Here is a 20,842-nt window from a genome sequence, read left to right as displayed (position 1 = left end):
CAGAGCTAGAGCCAGAGCTAAAGCTGGCCCAGAAGAAAAAAAAAAAAGAAAAAAAGGAGCGGTTGGGAGCTTCAGTCAATTGCCAGCCTTAAGGCAGCCCTCAGCCCCTCACCCAGACTGGCCAGGCACCCCAGTGGGGACCCCCACCCTGATCCAGGACACCCTTCAGGGCAAACCAGCCAGCCCCCAGGCCTCTATCCTATATAGTAAAAGGGCAATATGCCTCCCAGCACTGGGATCAGCGGAGCCGCGAGGCCTCCTGGCACCAGATCAGCGTGACAGGGGGCAGCGCCCAAACCCCCTGATCGCCCTGCGGCTCTGTGTGTGACAGGGTGTGGCGTCCCAACCCCCTGATCGGCCCTGCTCTGTGGGTGATAGAGGGCGGCGCCCCAAACCCCCTGATCTGCCCTGCTGTGTGTGTGTGACAGGGGGCAGTGCCCTAACTCCCCTATCGGCCCTACTCTGTGAGTGACAGGGGGGAGCTCCCCAACCCCCTGATGGGCCCTGCTCTGTGCGTGACGGGGGGGAGGGGGAGGGGCAGTGCCCCAACCCCCTGATTGGCCCTGTTCTGTGAGTGACAGGGGGCAGCGCCCCAACCCCCTGATTGGCCCTGCTCTGTGCATCACAGGGCGTGGCGCCGCAACCTCCCCATTGACCCTGCCTTGAGTGTGATAGGGGGTGGTGCCCCAACCCCCCAATCAGCCCTACCCTGAGCGTGACTGAGGGTGGCATCGCAACCTCCCAATCCGCCCTGCTCTATGCATGACAGGGGGCGGTGCCCCAACTCCCCAATCAGCCCTGCTCTGAGCCCGACCAGGGGCTGCACCTAGGGATTGGGCCTGCCCTCTGCCACCCAGGAGCAGGCCTAAGCCAGCAGGTCATTATCTCCTGAGGGGTCCCAGACTGCGAGAGGGCACAGGCCGGGCTGAGGGACCCCCCTTCCCCCCCGAGTGCACAAATTTTTGTGCACCGGGCCTCTAGTAAGTTATGATAACTGTTTTAATAGAAAAACAACCAGGTGACAGTTTGAAGCAAAAGACATTAGGGAAAGTCATAGTTCCTTTTGCGTTGGACTTGATGGGATAGTAGACACTTACCAGGTGGCCCTCAAGGTGCTGGGGCAATTCTTTTAGTTAACTCTAGATGACCTTACCTCCTGCTTCACAGAAAAAATAACGATGTGTGGGAATTCTTTCTCTCCCTTCAAATATATCTGTACTCAAACCTCTGCTTCCCTCTTGCTAGATTCAGAAGAGGTTTCCTTCTGTTCAAGGCTGACCTCTTAACCTATACTCCATTCACTATCCCCTTTGTATCTTCATCCAAGGTTTAAGTCTTGAAACAAATATTAAGTCAGCAGTTCTCAGGGTATGGCTGGGGTCTCTCAGTCTCTTTCAGGAAGTTCATAAGATCAAAGTCACATTCAGAGTGAAAGATTCATTCAGAGTGCTATGGATTTTTGTGTGTGATATATAGATTATATATATTGTTGACACTATTACAGATTTCCACCACCAACACCCATCCCACCTCCACACAGTCCCTCCACCCCACCCCCACCCTGGGCCTTCACCACACTATTGTCTGTGTGCACATGGGCTATACATATATGTTCTCTGGCTAATCCCTTCACTTTCTTTCATACAGTTCCTCCCACCCTCCTCCCCTCTGCCATCTGTCAGTCTGTTCCATGTATCCATGCCTCTGTTTCTATTTTGTTCATTAGATTCCACATATAAGTGAGATCATATGGTATTTGTCTTTCTCTGACTGCCTTATTTCACTTAGCATAATAATCTAACAAAAAAATAGGTATAATTGTGATTCATTCCTACCAGATGGCTATTGTGTTGGCTGTTGTCATTTTTCTATTTGACAATCTAAGGGTAAAGCGGTCAGTGCCCCTGACTAGTCAGGTATTCCACGTTTTAAACCAGGGGTCCTCAAACTACGGCCCGCGGGCCACATGCAAATACAAATATTGTATTTGTTCCCGTTTTGTTTTTTTACTTCAAAATAAGATATGTGCAGTGTGCATAGGAATTTGTTCATAGTTTTTTTTAAAACTATAGTCCGGCCCTCCAACGATCTGAGGGACAGTGAACTGGCCCCCCGTTTAAAAAGTTTGAGGACCCCTGTTTTAAACATTCTTGCGGCACACCAGTTAAAAATTGCTGTACTTGGTAATAGGAGCTACAGAGAAGAGAAAATCTTTGTTTTCAAGTTTTTCAGTCTAGCAAGGGATAAAACAATTATGAGGGATAAATGTTGTAATAGGTGTGTGCAGAGTGTGACGGGACCCAGAGAAGGAGCATCAAGCTGAGCCAGTCTGAAGGAGCTGTCTTAAGACAGATTTGGGTGAGGTGGGAGGAGAGAAGAATGAGTGGAAAGGATTAAGGATAATTCTCCCCAATCAAAAAAAAAAAAAAATTCCAGGCATCAGTAAGAGCACAGGAGGGCATGGTTAGGCTGAGGCAAGGAGTTTGCTATGGCTGGATCATAGGATACATGCCATTAAGTAATAGGAGATGAGGTTAGAGAGGCAGGCAGGGCCAAATCATCATGTGCCTTACATACTATGACAGGAGTTTAAACTTTGTACTGAAAGCTACCGGGGAGCCATTTCAGAGTTTTCAGGAAAGGTATTATGTGATCTTACTTGGTTAAGTGGATTCCTCTAAAATGAAAAATTGAAGGGAGATCAGTTTGAAAACTTTGTAATAATCTAGGAGAAATGAAAACCTGGAAACAGTATACAATCAAGGAATGGAGAAGAAAAAGATTAAAAGATTTAGGAGACCAAATCAAAACAATTGAATGAAAGATGCGATAGAAGAAAGAAAGAAGAGTGAGGGAAGCAAAGAAGCTGATTCCTGGCTTTTTTGGCTTGGCCAATTAGGTAACGGAGGAAATAAGTTCTGGTCACATTAAATGTAAATACCTACCTCTGTCATCATCTAGGGGAGATGGCACTAAGTAGATATATGGTCCAGAACTTAGGAGAGAGATTTAGGTAAAGAATGTTTACTATCTGAGCATTCTCACATATTAGTATATGAATAGAAGGTTGAAGTAACAAGTATATATTAGTGAATAAAATGACCAAGGTCCCTGAACTCATGGAACTTATAGTCTAATGGTGGTGACAGCCAGTAAACAACTAAACAAGTAAATATATGATTACAAATAAATTGTGCAGTGATGAAAGATAATTAGGCTGAAGGCAGACAGACCTACTTAGATATTGTGGTCAAAGAAGGCAAAAGAGAAGAAAATGCTAATATAGAGGCCTACCATATAGGGAGGCTTTTTGCTTATAGATTCTGGATTTTGTCCCCCATGAGTATATTCTTTACTCCAAATATTAATTGTATGGCATCTTAAAATAAAAATATATAGGGGAGGAGAATAATTGGCAGAAGAATATCTGAATCTATGTGTCTTGATTAATTAGAAGGAAAGGTAACCACCTACTGAGAATGAGGGCCATGGAGATAAAATAAAACCACATATAGAGAAGTAAAGGTGTGAAATAGTTCACTAAGGACAATGAGTGAAGACAAGTAAAAGGATTAATGGGTGTGTTGAAGGCCCAATGGAAAAGGGGTCCCCGTAAATTTGTATTCACACCAATATGCTCACTTGTCATCTGGTTCTCTAGCTGTATTCAGCAGCACTGGTGTACAAGTAAAATGGTGAGATTTATCCCTAGCTGCAGCTCTCCAAGGTGGAATAGCAGAAGAAAAAGGGGGCAGAGGAAATAAAGGTTCTGTCCAGAGAGTAGTTAAGGTGGTAAGCCATAGGGTTTGGCTTAGTAGGGAATGAATTGTGATCAGATAGAGCTGATGGACTCAAAAAAGGTGGAGGCGTACCGGGAAGAGCATGTTATGTAAAATGTTGGTGGATAGACCATATCTTTTAATGCTACACAAATTATTTCAGGAAATTTATATTTCTTCTACCAAAGAGTATTGCATAAATATTTAATAGAAATAAATACTGGTAAACCTATTTTAAATTGAAAAATAAATCTCTTTTATTAATAGATTTCATTCCTGAATTTGTTCACAGTATTTTTTCTGAAAAAAGTAAACTTTTTGCTCCTTTGTGTAAATTTCACTCAGAAAATGTCAGTATCAGGGAAAAAAATATAATTTCTTAATTGATATTATAGGTTGAGAAAAAAGCAAGTCCAGAGGATAGACAAATAAACCACAATTTTATTTATTCTTTAGATATCAACTATAGTTGACCCTTGAACAATGCAGGGATTGGGGCACCAACCCCCACGCAGTTGAAAATCCTCGTGTAATATTTTACTTTCTGCAAGTTTAACTACTAATAACCTACTGTTGACTGGAAGTCTTAAAGATAACATAGTCAATTAACACATATTTTGTATGATACATTTTTGTGTTAGATACTGTATTCTTACAACAAAGTAAGCTAGAGAAAAGAAAATGTTACTAAGGAGCTTGTTAACTGAAATTACTCTGTCAACTCAATTTGAAAAATCGGCCGAGAGACAGCTGGTATCTCAAAAAACCATTCGACCGGTAGCTATGACGCGCACTGACCACCAGGGGGGCAGACGTTCAATGCACAGGCATGGAAACATGGAACAGACTAAGGCAATCATAAGGAAGAGAAAATACGTTTATAGTGTTTATGGAAAAATACCTATATATATAAAAGCCTAAGTGACCAACCATTCGACCGGTAGCTATGACGCGCACTGACCACCAGGGGGCAGACATTCAATGCACAGGCATGGAAACATGGAACAGACTGATGAATCTCAGAGGGAAGCGGGGAGGGCGGGAAGAGATTAATTAAAGATCTTATATGCATACTAGAGGCACGGTGCATGGATTCGTGACCAGTGGGGTCCCTCAGCCTGGCCTGCACCTTCTCGCAATCTGGGACCCCTCGGAGGATGTTGGACTTCTGGTTTCAGCCCAATTCCCGGAAGTCAGGCCAAGGGACCCCACTGGTGCCTCTAAGTCTACATATAAGTGGACCTGCACAGCTTAAACCCCTGTTGTTCAAGCATCAACTGTAGTTGACTTTGGACTGTTCCTTTGTTATAGTGTATGTAATCAGTTGCCTACAATTCATATGTTATAGCAGAGTGAAATATAAGCTTATAAATATCATCACTAAAACTACTGTAACATTTTAATGAGAATTTTTTCTATTATAGGAATAGAAGATGAACAAACCAATAACACCATCAACATATGTACGCTGCCTCAATGTTGGACTAATTAGGAAGCTGTCAGATTTTATTGATCCTCAAGAAGGATGGAAGAAGTTAGCAGTAGCTATTAAAAAACCATCTGGTGATGATAGATACAATCAGTTTCACATAAGGTAATGTATAAAATTCTTTTCCTTTTTAAATTATTACATCACAATCTAGAATGACTAATAGGTATAAATGCTGTCTAATATTGCAGTTCAGAAAATAAACCTCTCCCCAGTGGAGATAATGGTAATAAGCACCCCCTCCTTGTTTTGCAATATTTGCTTCATTCAGCTAGGCTAATATTGTGATCTTGCAAATAGGTTTTTGCTTAGAATCCAGATTCCCACTTTTATTTTGGTTCTGTTTGGCAAGCCGAGGAGTATAGTTCAGTCTGCTTCACACTGTCATTTCCAGTTTGAAGTAACAAAAATATTATAAGAATTGCTAGCACAATTCTGGAATCTAAACTTCCATGTGTATGAATCTCCAATTCACTTTAGCAGTGTATTTTGGGATTTCAAATGGGCATTTCCTAGTTGCTCATAAATGTATACATCTATGAACAGAATTTTTATTTCTTGGCTAGAATTTCTCAACACTAGCTTCAGATAATTTTTATTCTTTCTCTCTATTCATCTCTGCTTAATTTAGTATAGAATATAAATACAGATTTTATTGTGGCCAGTTATTTCAGCTCAAATCTATATCAAAATCTGTCTTTAGAAACAAGTAGAAAAGAAATGTTGCCCTGGCCAGTGTGCTGAGTGGTTAGAGCATCACCCGAGCACCAAAGGGTCACGGGTTCAATTTCCAGTCAAGGGCATGTCCTGGTTTGCAGGTTTGATCCTCTCAGGCACATGGATGCATGGGAGACAACTGATATCTCTCTCTCTCTCTCTCTCTCTCTCTCTCTCTCTCTCTCCCCTTCCCTTTCTCCCTCCCTCCCTCCCTCCCCTTCCTCCTTCCCTCCCTCCCTCCTCCTTTACTTCCACTCTCTCTAAAAATCCACGGGAGCCCTGGCCGGTTTGGCTCACTGGATAGAGCGTCGGCCTGCAGACTGAAGAGTCCCAGGTTCGATTCCGGTCAAGGGCATGTACCTTGGTTGCAGGCACATCCCCAGTAGGGGGTGTGCAGGAGGCAGCTGATCGATGCTTCTCTCTCATCGATGTTTCTAACTCTCTATCCCTCTCCCTTCCTCTCTGTAAAAAAATCAATAAAATATATATTTAAAAAAAAATCCACGGGAAAAATATCCTTGGATGAGGATTAACAAAAATAAGAGGAAAAGAAATGTATTTGTGATTTTCAGTATTTACCTAATAAAGAACCTAAAACCATGGCTCCCTTCCAGGAAATGTTTCCTCATATGAAGGATGAACATCTTAAATTACTTAGAAAAAGCTTCAGTTCAGAGCTTGCCAGCCTATTTTTTAAGGTAGTTTATTGACATTTCTATTAAAATCTTTGGAAGATGAGACAGTGGTGGTGGGAGAAAAAGCCCTCTTTGCAGAATAATGGCAGCAAACAATTATTGAAAGAATGATAGAATTAGAAAGTTATCGATTTACAACTACCAATGAGTAATTAATTCATACAAGGCTCCTCAGTGACTGCTAAAAAAAACCCACAAAGTGAAAGGTTATTGATGAGCAAGATTGCACAAGATTTGAAATTATTATCCACAGTTTACTTATGAATTATGAAGGGAAAATAGAGAAATTTCTCTATAAAAAGAGAAAAAAATCTGAAGCATTCTTTCTTAACCAAGGAATCAAACTTTGCGTCACCAGTAATGGTACAAACTGCCATTATGTGCCTCCAAATGTAACAGAGAGAGAGAGAGAGAAAGAGAGAGAGAGGAGAGAGATGGAGAGAGGGAGAGAATGCGTGCAAGAGCACAAACATGGGAAAATGTTATCAATTGGTCAATTGGTGAAACTACATGAAGGGTAAATGGTTGTTCATGAAGGGTAAATGGTTGTTCATGGTTTTACTTTATTTGGAATTTTTCAAAAAGAGAGAAAAGTTTTTAAATAAGTGGGAATGCAAAACTTATGTTTTTAAAATTTAATTGAAATCTAGTAAAGATCAAAGGAATACTTCTCCAAGTTTATGTATATTCTATTTCTTTAAGCAGGTTTGTTAAAAATCACTTGACTAGCAGAGTTAATATATCATGTAGGGAAGTAATAGAGCTTTGTAGGTTGAGAGCACACTCCTATGTCAAGTGAAATTGGAATTTGGATCTTAATTTAGATACAGCTTATTGGCTGTGTGGCTATGAGTTGCTTACTTTACCTCTCCATGCCTGGCTTTCTCATTAGTAAATTAGTATGATATTCATAGTGTCTTTCTTCATAGTGTACGTCCTGTAGTCCACTGAGCAAATACTCAGTAAGTGCTCAGTATGTGTTAACATATTATCACCTTCACCATCTTTTTTCCTTCTGCTTATTCTTTCCTATTTTCTGTAATTCTTGCTGGTTTTCATTTTTTTTAATATATTGTAATTGATTTCAGAGAGGAAGGGAGAGGGAGAGAGAGATAGAAACATCAATGAGAGAGAATCACCGATCAGCTGCTTCCTGCACGCCCCTTACTGGGGATCTAGCCCGCAACCCAGGCATGTGCCCTTGACTGGAATAGAACCCAGGACCCTTCAGTCCACAGGCTGGCGCTCTATTCACTGAGCAAAACCAGCTAGGGTCTAGCTGGTTTTCTTATTGTCCCTTTTTTTTTAACATTATATGCAGTGCTGTCAGAGAACGGAACGGGGGGATTAATTCCTATTTTCATGTTAACTCCCTTTACATACTAATTTTGTTTCTTTGTTGCTTTTAAGGAGATTTGAAGCATTACTTCAAACTGGAAAAAGTCCCACCAGTGAATTACTGTTTGACTGGGGCACTACAAATTGCACAGTTGGTGATCTTGTGGATCTTTTGATCCAAAATGAGTTTTTTGCCCCTGCGAGTCTTTTGCTACCAGGTAAACTGAGTGTGGCTAGGGCATCAGCAATGAGGGTGGAAAGACAAGTGGCAGAAGTAGGACCATTTCTTCTTACTCTGACTTTTTTCTCATAGCAGATGAACCTGACCTTTGAGGCTCCTTTTCATTCTTTCAACTGTCCCCAACTCTTAACAAGCACCCCAGACATAGGGCACTGCAGACTTGCTTGCTGTTATGGAGGCTTCATGATTGAGTCTGATCCCGCCATTAAAGTAAGGTAGTTTGGTGCCAGTAGGAAGTTTAGAAGGATGGGAATTAGATATTATTTGGGGTATTATTTTTTTTTAGCTCTTATTTTTTTTTCACCCTCCACTTCCACGCCAATAGGACTCTGTGGTCATGATTTCTTTACACTGTATTCTGGTGGGTTAGTGTCTTGTTGCCTTCCTCATAACTTTACCTTTTCCCTTTGATGTCATTTACATCAGTGGTTCTCAGTGTACATAAGAATCATCTGGGGTTTCTGTGTGGGTAGCTTTCTGGGCTCTATTATAGACAACATTATTGGAATTCTGGAATTGGGTTCAAATACTTCAGAGCTTCTGATGCAGGTGGCTCATAGGTCATTTTTTAAAACACTGCCTTACCTATCTTTACCAAAACAAAATTCATACTAGGTAACTTCTTGTGTGTGCTGTGAGAATATGGGGCTAATGTTGAAACTGGAATGATGTTAAAGAACCAAGTCCTAGATTAACTTTTTCACTATTTCTACGGAAGGACAACTTGTGTCTTACTTCATTTGGCAGATGCTGTTCCCAAAACTGTTAAAACACTGCCTTGTAAAGAAGCTGTAACAGTCGAGCAGAATCAGATGCCTCTCTATGATAAAGACAGGTCATTTGTGATACCTGTGCGGAATCCTGAACAAAATCATATGCCACCTGACTCCTCAAGTACAGAAAGTTTAGAAGTTAGTGATACGCGTAAGTAACATTTGCAGTGCATTCCACTAGGGCAACGATCTTTAACCAATGTGCTGAAAGAATTTTTAAAACATTCAATACTTGACTGTTTAGTCAGAGGCATTAACCTCTTTCCCCTTACATTGTCAAATTTTAAAAATGACAACAGCCAATACAACAATAGCCATATGGTGTGAATAAATCAAAAGTATACCTATTTTGCCTGGCCAGTGCTGCTCGCTCAGGGATTGGGTGTCGAACCATGAAACACAAGGTCACCAGTTCTATTGCTGGTCAGGGGACATGCCCAGGGTTGTGGGCTCAATCCCCAGTAGGGGGCGTGCAGGAGGCAATTGATTGATGTTCCTCTCTCATCAATGTTTCTATCTCTATCCCTCTCTGTCTCTCTCTAAAAAAATAAATATAAAACATAAAAAATTATACCTATTTTTTTGTCAGAATGGCAAACTTTTGTATTTTGCAGAATTTTATTAATTAGCTTATGTGTGCCGTGAGGTGAACAAGGTTGAAAATTGCTATACTGGTGGCTTGTCATTAAGACCATTACTACTGCCCTAACCGGTTTGGCTCAGTGGATAGAGCGTCGGCCTGCGGACTGAAGGGTCCCGGGTTTGATTCCGGTCAAGGGCATGTACCTTGGTTGCGGGCAACATCCCCAGTAGGGGGTGTGCAGGAGGCAGCTGATAGATGTTTCTCTCTCATCGATGTTTCTGACTCTCTATCCCTCTCCCTTCCTCTCTGTAAAAAAAATCAATAAAATATATTTTTTAAAGACCATTACTACTAAAGACAAATTCCTCCTTTTGTTTGTGCACACTGGCAAAAGCTCTTTTGTAGTTTTTCCCCCTCCTGACTTACTAAGCACCATCTTCATTGTATAAGTCACCATGTTATCAGTGAGTAGAGGCCATAAGTAAATATTTACCTAACTTGAAAGGTTTATTTTATGAAGAAAACAAGTGACTAAAACTTTTATTTAAAAATTGTTTTGTTCACTAACTGGTTTGGCTCAGTGGATAGAGCGTTGGCCTGCGGACTGAAAGGTCCCGGGTTCGATTCCGGTCAAGGGCATGTACCTTGGTTGCAGGCACAACCCCAGTGGGAGATGTGCAGGAGGCAGCTGATCGATGTTTCTCTCTCATCAATGTTTCTAACTCTCTATCCCTCTCCCTTCCTCTCTGTAAAAAATCAGTAAAACATACAGTGGGGCCTTGACTTATGAGTTTAATTCGTTCCGTGATGGAGCTCGTAACTCAAATTACTCGTATGTCAAATCAAAAGGTGAAAGAGTGAGACACGTGTTGCTGGGCTGATGTTGTGGCGTTCACTGTGACGTTCACTGCGCCAACTAGCGGTGGGGTATCTGAAACTGGCTCGTAACCCGAATTTTAGCTCGTAACTCAAAGCAAAAAATCGGCCGAGAGACAGCTCGTATCTCGAAAAACTCGTTAGTCGGGACACTCGTAAGTCAAGGCCCCACTGTATTTAAAAAAATAAAAATAAAAATTGTTTTGCTCTCCTCATTGTGCCTAATCCAGAGTAATAAATATTAAAATATAAAATACTTAAATTGATAAAATACTGGAATTACTAAAATCACTTTTTTACTGAAGCACTTTTCCCCTTTATTGACATTATAGGTTTTCACAGTTTTTCATTTTATGAATTGAAGGATGTCACAAATAACTTTGATGAACGCCCCATTACTGTCGGTGGCAACAAAATGGGAGAGGGCGGATTTGGAGTTGTTTATAAAGGCTACGTGAACAACAGGACTGTGGCTGTGAAGAGGCTTGCAGCAGTAAGTTGTGTTTCCAGGGATAAAAAGATTTAAAGGAAGAGTTACTTCCCAGTGTGCTATAGAATAAGTTTTAAATTAACCTTTAGGAAATATATTATTTGAGTGCATATTTTCTTTAAATAAACATCATTCTAAGCTGGTAGTCCTTAACATTTAAAAATCTGTTGAAAGCTCTGGGTCCTGTCTCTACCCAAAATGTAGTTATGCACACATACACAGCATTATTCATACAGTTATGGGAGAGTCACAGAATCAAGTTGAGAACCCCTGTTTCACACAGTGCTTCATGCATAATGAAGATTAAAATAAGATACTAAGAACATTTTATAAAAATAACTTTCTTGTACTTTCTCATTTAAAAATAAAGTTTATAAAATGTACATTAAAAAATGCAAAATTTCTTTTCTATATCCTTTTTCCCATTTCTGTTAGGGTATTCATCTTTTACTTATTGATTTGTTATTTTCTAGATTTGTTGTTATATTTTTAAAAATATCAATATAGTACATATTTATATGACAAAGAGAGTCACCCTGTTATATATACTAAAAAAAAACTCTTTTGCAGGTTTTATTTTTCTTTTTGCCTTTAAAGTCACGTATTTTCTGCTCCACAGAATTTTTTTCAAAATGTTTATGCAGTAAAGTCTCATATAATTTTTTTTCACTCCCACAATAACTCAGTGAGGTTTATATGTTTACATGGTTTATAAGATTCTTTTCCTTCCACTAACCAGCCATGGAACCTTGAGCAAATCACTAATATTTCTAGTTCTCAGATGTTCTATAAAATGGGGAGAATAATGCCTTGCTATTTTAAGGAAAGCAGTATCAGCCAATTGATCTCTTTAGCCATGTTCTAGCATTAGGAGCCTTAGGGTTATTGTATTGTGTTATATTGTATATTATTTTTTCAGGTGGTTGACATTAGTACTGAAGAACTGAAACAACAGTTTGATCAAGAAATAAAAGTAATGGCAAAGTAAGTTTATTTGGTGGTGTGGTGTAGTGGAAAAGAGCATGGCAAGGAATGAGGGATCTGGTTTCTTACCCCAAGGGTACTGTGAACAAGTGATATTTTCACATATATACAAATGAAATAAAGGATTTAGATTAGAGCAATTCAAAAATTTTTGACTACAATTCCATAACTACACATACCCATATGCCTGTAGATTAAACAGCAGTCATTATTTTAAATCATAGCAAAGTTACATAGACTTTCAACTTCCTTCCATTATCATGTTTTCTGCTCCCAGGATTTATGAGAGATAAATTGTAGATATAAAAAAAAAAGTATAGTATAATGGGCTCTTAGATATAAGTTAACACCCATAAACCAGGAAAATGTTATATACCAGAGTGCTTTGAAGGCCTTGACCCAGTATGCTTGAACATTGTTGGGCATCATCAGGAAAAGTAACAGAAACAAATTAGGAAATTTATTCTAATAATTGTAATAATGGATATTTGAGTTTACATAGTGTACAAGACACTGTACAGTATATTTTATGTGCATTGTCTCATTTAATCCTAACAATAATTGTTACAACCTCCCTCCCAACATTTTTTTTCCCCACTGAGATTTAGAAAGGTCACATAGCCAATAAATATTAGAGCTGGGTTTCAAATACAGATCTGTCTGATTCCAGAGCTTGAGCTTTTGATATGAATTTTATTAGACCCATTGCTATAAATCACCAATTCTAGTTGCTTAACCTCAAGAAAGAAATAATAGACTGGAATTAATTTATTTACAGTAAAAATAATGCATAGTGATAAGAAAAATTAAAACACTTTTACAATTTGTTCTCATTTCTACCCCACTCTCCAATCCTAAAGTAACTTGTTCAAAGTAGGTAATCTGAGAAATATAGGAAAATATTTTTAAAATAATAAAAATCACCTCTTAATTATATCACTCAGAGATAACCACTGCTAATATTTGATGTACTTTCTTCATGATATCTGCATAGCATTTCCCCAAGTCATTAAAAATAATTTTAAAACATTTTAAATTATTGTATAAAATTCTGTCATATATGAGGATTATGTTTTATTTAATCATTGCCCTAGTAGGTTTGTTTCTGATTTTCAATATTACGAATTAAAGCTCCTTTAAATCTCTTTGTACATAAATCTTTAAATGCAACTCTGCTTATTTCATCAGGATAGAGTTTTAGAAGAATTATAGTTCAGAATGCATGAACTTTTTAAAGACTTTCCAAGTTTATGTACAAATGGCCTTATATATAAGTTATGGTAATTAATTCTCTTATCATCAATGTATTACAATTTCAAACGTCACTGCTACCTCACCACCATTGAATATTATTACTATTTTTTAATAAGTACCAATCTCTAGACCTTACTAGCAGAATAACCTTAGCCACATTTCTTAACTCTCTATCCATTAGTTTTCTCATCTATAAAATGGAATAATAATAGTTCCTTCTTCATTATTTTATTGTGAAGAATAAATAAACAAAGCAGGGAAATTATTTACTATAGTGCCTTATATACAGTATAAACTCAGCAAATGTTATCTACTCATTTCTAAAATGTGCTAATTTGCTGGAACATGGAGAATTTGTCATTTTAATTTGCACTTTATAAAATATTTTTGAGGATAGACTGATTTCAAATCAAACTCTGATTTGAAATAACGAAATGCTAGAATTATAGATCATTTTGAATGAACAAATGAGTAAGCAAAGGATGGAATATTTATCATGCTCTAGGTACCTGTCAAGGCTCTCATATATTTGCTCATTTAATTCTCACAGCATCCATGTTACATAGGTATTATTATCCACTTTTAGCAGGCAAATTTGCTGAGGCTTGGTGAGTTGTTAATTTGCTATAGTTCACATATCCAGGAGGTGGCAGAGCTGGACTTGAAACTTAGCACTGAACACAACCCAGTTTTCTTTCTGCTGTATCACATATGTCTGCAGTTTTGTTATACTTAGCTCTCTTAGTTTTTTTTATTCTCACATATATAAAGAAACTCAAGTTAGTTTATAAATAATCAGATATGATGAAATACACAAATGTGTAGATTAGCTGTGATTAAAGATCAGATGTCAATAAATCAGTGCTTTGGATGTGTTAGAGCATTCTTGAAAGGGTTTTATACAGGTTTCAACGGACTTCTTGAAATCTTATTCGTGCTATAATTGAAATTGTGCTAAACAAAAGTAAACATTAGCCTAGTCCTTAACCAAACTATCACAGGTTCCAGTGGTCTGAATTATTGAGCTTTTACTATAAAATAGAAAGAGGTTTTGCTTCTAAGTTGATCAATATTGACTAAAAGGAGAAGTGTTTGCAGAAGATTATCAAGTTATAAGAAACATATATAAGCATATATCATATTATGATATTAAGCATATTATTTTCTTGATCTTTTTTCTATTAAAGCTCTAAACTAAATAACTTCCAACCTACAGCTGAATATATGTGTGTATCATAATAATTTTGAGTGAAAAATTATTTGTCACAGGTGCCAACATGAAAATTTAGTAGAACTACTTGGTTTCTCAAGTGATGGAGATGACCTCTGCTTAGTATATGTTTACATGCCTAATGGTTCATTGCTAGACAGACTGTCTTGCTTGGTAAGATATTTGTTCATCAGATTTTTGGCTTTCTGTTTCTTTGTTGGATATTAATATTCATCTTGTGACAGGATCATTAAAACTGCATCAATCTTAATATTTTTCCTGCTCTATGAAAATTATACATTTGATATGCAAAAAACTGGGGTTGCCATTCTATTAGGTGATCATCTAAAATTAAAATATTAGTCAAGACTGGACTTTGAAGATGCTCATACATATTTTTACTGTCAAATGAAAAATGCTAACCCCTGTTTAAAAGTTGCTTAGGAACATTTTCTGTTATGTATTTACTGTAGGTATTTTTATCCTCCTAATTTTTGAATTGGTTTGTTTCTTACTTCACAAGGATGATACTCCACCACTTTCTTGGCACATGAGATGCAGGATTTCTCAGGGTGCAGCTAATGGCATCAGTTTTTTACATGAAAACCATCAAATTCATAGAGATATTAAAAGGTAAATGCTACTTTTGGAAAAACCATCTTTAAAGAATAATTTGCCCTCCCTCTTTCTGTTCACTATGCACATGCATGTCTTAATCTAGAGCACTCCCAGATTATAGATCTCCTTTTTCTCCCCAGTGTTCTGCATTTATTTAGACCCTGGCTATCTATCATTGACTTTATTACAAACCCTCCTAATCAGCCTTTAACCTGTCTGTACCAGTACTTACCTATTCACTACTGCATTGCCAGGTTATGGCCCGAAAGATCAAGCCTGCATACCAGTTTATTGAAATTGGTCATGTTTTTTATCACTATTACATGGTGCTCCATTTGCCTGAAATGCCTTTCTTTCTCTCATTTAACCATCAACTTCTAATAATTATTCAAGACTAAGCACATTTTTCCTTGGAATTTTCTCCAATTCTTTTATTCATATAGTTGTTCTATCTGCATTTTATATCTAATATCACCATTATAATGTATTTATTGGATTTTTAAAAATTATGCATGGCCATAGCCAGGTGACTCACTTGGTTGGAGCATCCTCCCATACATAAAAATGTGGGTTTGATTCCCCGTCAGAGCACATACCTTGGTTGTGGGTTCGATCTCCAGTTGGATCATGTCAGGGAGGCAACCAATCAATGTTTCTCTCTCACATTGTTGTTTCTCTCCCTTCCGCTCTCTCTAAAAATCAATAAAAATATATCATCAGGTGAGGATTAAAAAAAATATTTATGCATATACCTTTGTCACAGACAAGATTTGAAGATTTCCTCCATGTCCAGCACTGAGCTTAAATACTATAATATATAGGGAGTCCTCAGTAAGTTCTGTGGAATGAAAGTATGAGTGTATGAGTGAATGCATATAATGAATGAAGGAAGATCTTTTAGCTGTATTCTTTCTTCTTTGAAAGATTTCAGATAGTACAAAAAAGAAAAAAGAAATGAAAAATTGAGATACTTGGGTTGGAAATTTGTTTTTAAATGAATTTAGAAATGTTACAAAAGGAGTTAAGAATAGTGCTTTGGCAGACCTTAAGGGAAGTGACCCTGTGATAAATTATTTGTAAAATAATGAAAATATCTCTCACTAATGTGAACAGCATTATTTCAATTTTATTTTCTTAAATTTTTCTTAAGAAACAGAAGGGAATATAAGACAGTCATTTCTTTTTAGCTTTAATCTGAAATCTAGGTTTATTTACACAAACTTCAGGCTTTTATGATGTACATTGTAACATGGTATACTCTGTAAATACATAGATACATACTTATATTCATACAGCTATTTAAGAAACCATTTAACTTGCCTGAAAAGGACCTGGAGAGTATTATGCTAAGTGAAGTAAACCAGTCAGAGAAAGACAAATATCATATGATCTCACTAATATGTGGAATCTAATGGACAGAATAAACTGAGGAACAAAATGAAACCAGAAGCAGGGATACATGGGACAGACTGGCGGGTGCCAGAAGGGGAGGAAGGGGTGGGGGGTGACTGGATAAAGAAGGTGAATGGATTAGCTAAAAAACATATATGCATACCCCATGATCACGGACAATAGTGTGGTAAAGGCCAAGGGAGGTGGATGTGGAGGTGACTGGAGGTGAGCAAAGGGAGGATATCTGCAATAGTCAACATTAAATATTTTTAATAAATGTTTTTCTCTGCAAATTTTACATTTTTTTCAGTGCAAATATCTTACTAGATGGAGACTTTACAGCCAAAATATCTGACTTTGGGCTTGCACGGGCTTCTGAGAAGTTTTCCCAGACAGTCATGACTAGCAGAATTGTAGGAACAACAGCTTATATGGCACCTGAGGCTTTGCGAGGAGAAATAACACCCAAATCTGACATTTACAGCTTTGGTGTGGTAAGTTTCATATCTATACTAATAATAGAGGAATATGTAAATTGTCCGGGATGCCATCACAGTAACAGTAATGATCAAACAGCAGGATGCTTGGGGCGACAAGGCCAGTGGGGGGGTTAGTGAGGGACGACAAAATGACTGAACAGCAGGCTGCATGGGGCGACCAGGCTGGCAGGGGGACAGTTGGGGACGACCAGGCCAGCGGGGGGGAGGGGGGGGCATTTGGGGGCAACCAGGCCTGCAGGGGAGGGCAGTTGGGGGTGATCAGCCTTGCAGGGGAGCAATTAGGCATCAATCAGGCTGACAGGGGAGCCGGTTAGGGGGCGATCAGTCTGGCAGGCAGAAGCGGTTAGGGGCAGTCAGGCAGGCAGGCAGGTGAGCGGTTAGGAGCCAGCAGTCCCAGATTGTGAGTGGGATGTTCGACTGCCTATTCTGATACAAATTTGAATAGATGAAAGCCATGTTGTTTTTCCCCTTTGAGCTGAAAGACTGATAGTAATCACTCTGAAAGTAACAACTAAAAATATACTGGAGATGCCATCAGAAATCATATAGTTCTATTCTGATTTACTCACAAACTGGAAGTTGGACATCCCCCAGGGGTCCCAGATTGGAGAGGGTATAGGCCAGGCTGAGGGATACCCCCTCCCATGCATGAATTTCGTGCACCGGGCCTCTAGTATATATATAATCAGTAACAATAATCAATCATTCTGGTAATAATTATGAAATTTAAGTAGAATATTTTGAATACACCTGCCTTGCTTAGCTCTCTGTAAACTGTTCACTTTAACCTCTAGTTAAATAAGAAAGTTATAAAAACTTCTCCAACTTTGTAAAGCCTTTATATTGATTTCTGAAATTACTGCATGAAATTATTTTTGACTACACTATCCTCATGAATTAGTATGAAACTTAAATTAGTGCATAAAATAAATGTCATACAGTATGTAATTTAGTATCATATTTAAAAATGAAGTATTTTTTAAAAGAAATATGCTTTGGCATTCTTTGATTTGCCAGTCTGTTCCTGATAACTTAAGTTGGAGTGAGGAGTGAGTGGGGGTGGTTGGAGAAATTGGTAATTCACCATTAGATTCCACATATTAGTGAGATCATATGGTATTTGTCTTTCTCTGACTGGTTTATTTCACTTAGCATAATACTCTCCAGGTCCTTATTTTTCAATAGTGTTTTATATATGGAAATTTAACATCATAGCACTGTGAACTTAAGGTATAGGGCAGTGATGGCGAACCTTTTGAGCTCGGCATGTCAGCATTTTGAAAACCCCTAACTTAACTCTGGTGCCATGTCACATATAGAAATTTTTTGATATTTGCAACCATAGTAAAACAAAGACTTATATTTTTGATATTTATTTTATATGTTTAAATGCCATTTAACCAAGAAAAATCAACCAAAAAAATGAGTTCGCGTGTCACCTCTGACATGCGTGTCATAGGTTCACCATCACTGGTATAGGGTTTGGGATATGCCTAAAGTTTAGAAAATAATATTCTCCTAAGAACCAAAGAAATTTATTCTTATGAAGAATTCCCTGCAAAATAGGGAAAGGTGTGTCCAGAACACGTTGAGTGGAGCTGATTGTTAAGTAAGTTGCCAATAGAAAGAACTGCTTGTGGGGATGGGTGGGATCCATGGTGTCCGTGAAGCTTCAAAGGATGGTGAGAAATGACCACAGCTCATGTTCTTTCTGCCTTGATGCCTAAAAAACATAATGCAGTGTGTGAAAATGATTAACCAGATTTCATAATCAAGATTCATAATTCATTCTAGTTTCTATATGTTGCCTGGAGTGTGACATTAATGGATTTGTTGTTTTTTATCTTCATAGGTTTTACTAGAAATAATAACTGGACTTCCAGCTGTGGATGAACACCGGGAACCTCAGTTGTTGGTAACTGAAAGATTCATTTTTTTTCTAGTCCTTTTCTCTTTGCATGTATAATCTAAATTTATATGGATAAATTTGGCATCTAGAAATGTCATTTTCTCTTGGCAATTATATGGTGGCATATGGAAAAAGAATCAAATATTCCTAATTTCAGCTCTACCATGAAGTATTTGTGAAGCTTGGAAGAGTCACTTATATATTTTGTATTCTAGTTTCTTTTGTGAGTAAATCAGAATAGAACTATATGATTTCTGATGGCATTTCCAGTATATTTTTAGTTGTTACTTTCAGAGTGATTACTAACAGTCTTTCAGCTCAAAGGGGAAAAACAACATGGCTTTCATCTATTCAAATTTGTATCAGAATAGAATTCCTAGCAAAAATTCTCTATTTATTTCTATTATGGATTATTTTATTTATAAAGTTATCATAGAAAACATCACCTATGTGTAATATTAGACATTCATTGACAATTACACAAATAGGCTAACTGAATGCTAAAGCTATGGGAAAATTATGCCCTGCCCCCTTTTCCCTATCTAGAAAATTTTAAGAACTTAGAGGCTCTTTTTATAAAACTGAAGATTTATAGAAATATCTGTTTCCATGTATAAGGTTTTCTTAACATTAGTTAAATAACTTAACTGACTTTTCTAATTAACGTGTTCTAATGGGACAAACCAGTGTGACAAATTCAGACAATGTATGTATACCAGATTATTTTCCCAGAAGGGGATTAGAAAGTCAAAAGGTATACTATATATGCTAAAGAGCTGAGTACCATACTCTTTTTAAGAAAAGCCATGAGCAGTCAATGAAAGAAAAATACCACATGATCAAAAGCATGGATGGAACTGGAGAGCATTATGCTAAGTGAAATAGGCCAGTCAATGAAAGAAAAGCCATGAGTACAATCCTATCTAATAAAAGAGAAACATGCAAATTGGCCGTACCTCTGCTACACCAACAAGCCACGCCCACAAGCCAATCAGGAGCGAGTATGCAAATTAAACCAACCAAGATAGCGGTGGCCACGGAGCTGGAGCGAACAGGAGGCTTGGGTTGCTCCCGGTGATGGAGGAAGCCCAGATTCCCGCCCGCCCTGGCCCACCCTGGCCCACCCTGGCCTCCACTCAAGGCTACAAAGTTTCAATTATAGAAGCTAAATAAATCCCAGATACCTGCTTCCCTCCGCTCAAGGAGGCGTTGAAAATAAAAAAGAGCTGGGAGCTTGGGTCGCCAGGAGCCGTGGCCAGCCTGCAGATAGCCATCAGCCCCTCACCCAGGCTGGCCAGGCACCCCAGTGGGGACCCCCATCCTGAAGGGGGTGTGGCCAGCCTGAAAACAGCCCTCAGCCCCTCACCCAGGGGGGAACCCTCACCCCATGGGGGCGTGGCTCGCCTGCAAACCACCACAGACCCCTAGCCCAGGCCACCCCGCCCCTGCCAAGGGAGCCCCCAACCTGATCCAGGACACCCTTCAAGGAAAAACCAGCCAGCCCCCACCCATACACCAGGTCTCTATCTATACTAATAAAAAAGGTAATATGCTAATTAGACTGGGAGACCTTCCAGAAGACCTTCCGGATGTTCTTCTGGGACAAAGCCATGGTGGCAGGGGCCGAGGGTAGAGGTGGTTAGGGGGCCAAAGAGGGGAGGGCAGTTGTGGGTGATCAGGCTGCTGGGGGGGGCATTGGGGGGTGAACAGGCCATCAGTGGAAGTCAGTTGGGGGGGAATCAGGCTTGTTGGGGAAGGGGCAGTTAAGGGGTTTAACCAGGCCTGCCAGGAGGGATATTTTGGGGGACTAGCCGGGAATGGGCAGGGGAGGGACAGGTTGGGGGGAGAGCAGGCTTGGCCAGGAAGAGGGCAGTTGGGGGGTGATCAAGGCTGGGCAGGGGGGGCAGGTTGGGGGGCCGAGCAAGGCTTGGCCGGAGGATGGAAAGTTGGGGGACAAAGCAAGGCCCTTGTTAGGGCAAGAGTGGGTTTAGGGG

General features: G+C 39.1%; 1 protein-coding gene across 4 annotated transcripts in view; it reads left to right on the top strand.

The window, feature by feature from the left end:
* Positions 1-20,842, top strand: part of IRAK4 (interleukin 1 receptor associated kinase 4) — a 27,756-nt gene that overhangs the window by 2,559 nt on the left and 4,355 nt on the right. For 3 of the 4 annotated variants that reach the window (XR_002828709.1, XM_023752276.1, XM_023752277.1), the window contains exons 2-10: positions 5,204-5,373; positions 8,091-8,236; positions 9,007-9,183; positions 10,824-10,984; positions 11,901-11,965; positions 14,489-14,603; positions 14,953-15,062; positions 16,750-16,933; positions 18,792-18,854. Coding sequence is in view for 3 of the 4 variants with exons in the window: in XM_023752276.1 (XP_023608044.1) it covers positions 5,213-5,373; positions 8,091-8,236; positions 9,007-9,183; positions 10,824-10,984; positions 11,901-11,965; positions 14,489-14,603; positions 14,953-15,062; positions 16,750-16,933; positions 18,792-18,854 (1,182 nt within the window). In the remaining variant the exon portion in view is untranslated. Of the gene's footprint in view, positions 1-5,201; positions 5,374-8,090; positions 8,237-9,006; positions 9,184-10,823; positions 10,985-11,900; positions 11,966-14,488; positions 14,604-14,952; positions 15,063-16,749; positions 16,934-18,791; positions 18,855-20,842 lie in introns of those variants that run through there. The other variant, XM_006086724.3, reaches the window with a different exon arrangement.

Source organism: Myotis lucifugus, unplaced genomic scaffold (genome assembly GCF_000147115.1).
Source record: "Myotis lucifugus unplaced genomic scaffold, Myoluc2.0 scaffold_30, whole genome shotgun sequence".
Taxonomy (NCBI): Eukaryota; Metazoa; Chordata; class Mammalia; order Chiroptera; family Vespertilionidae; genus Myotis; species Myotis lucifugus.
This window is presented reverse-complemented; position numbering and strand designations above follow the sequence as displayed.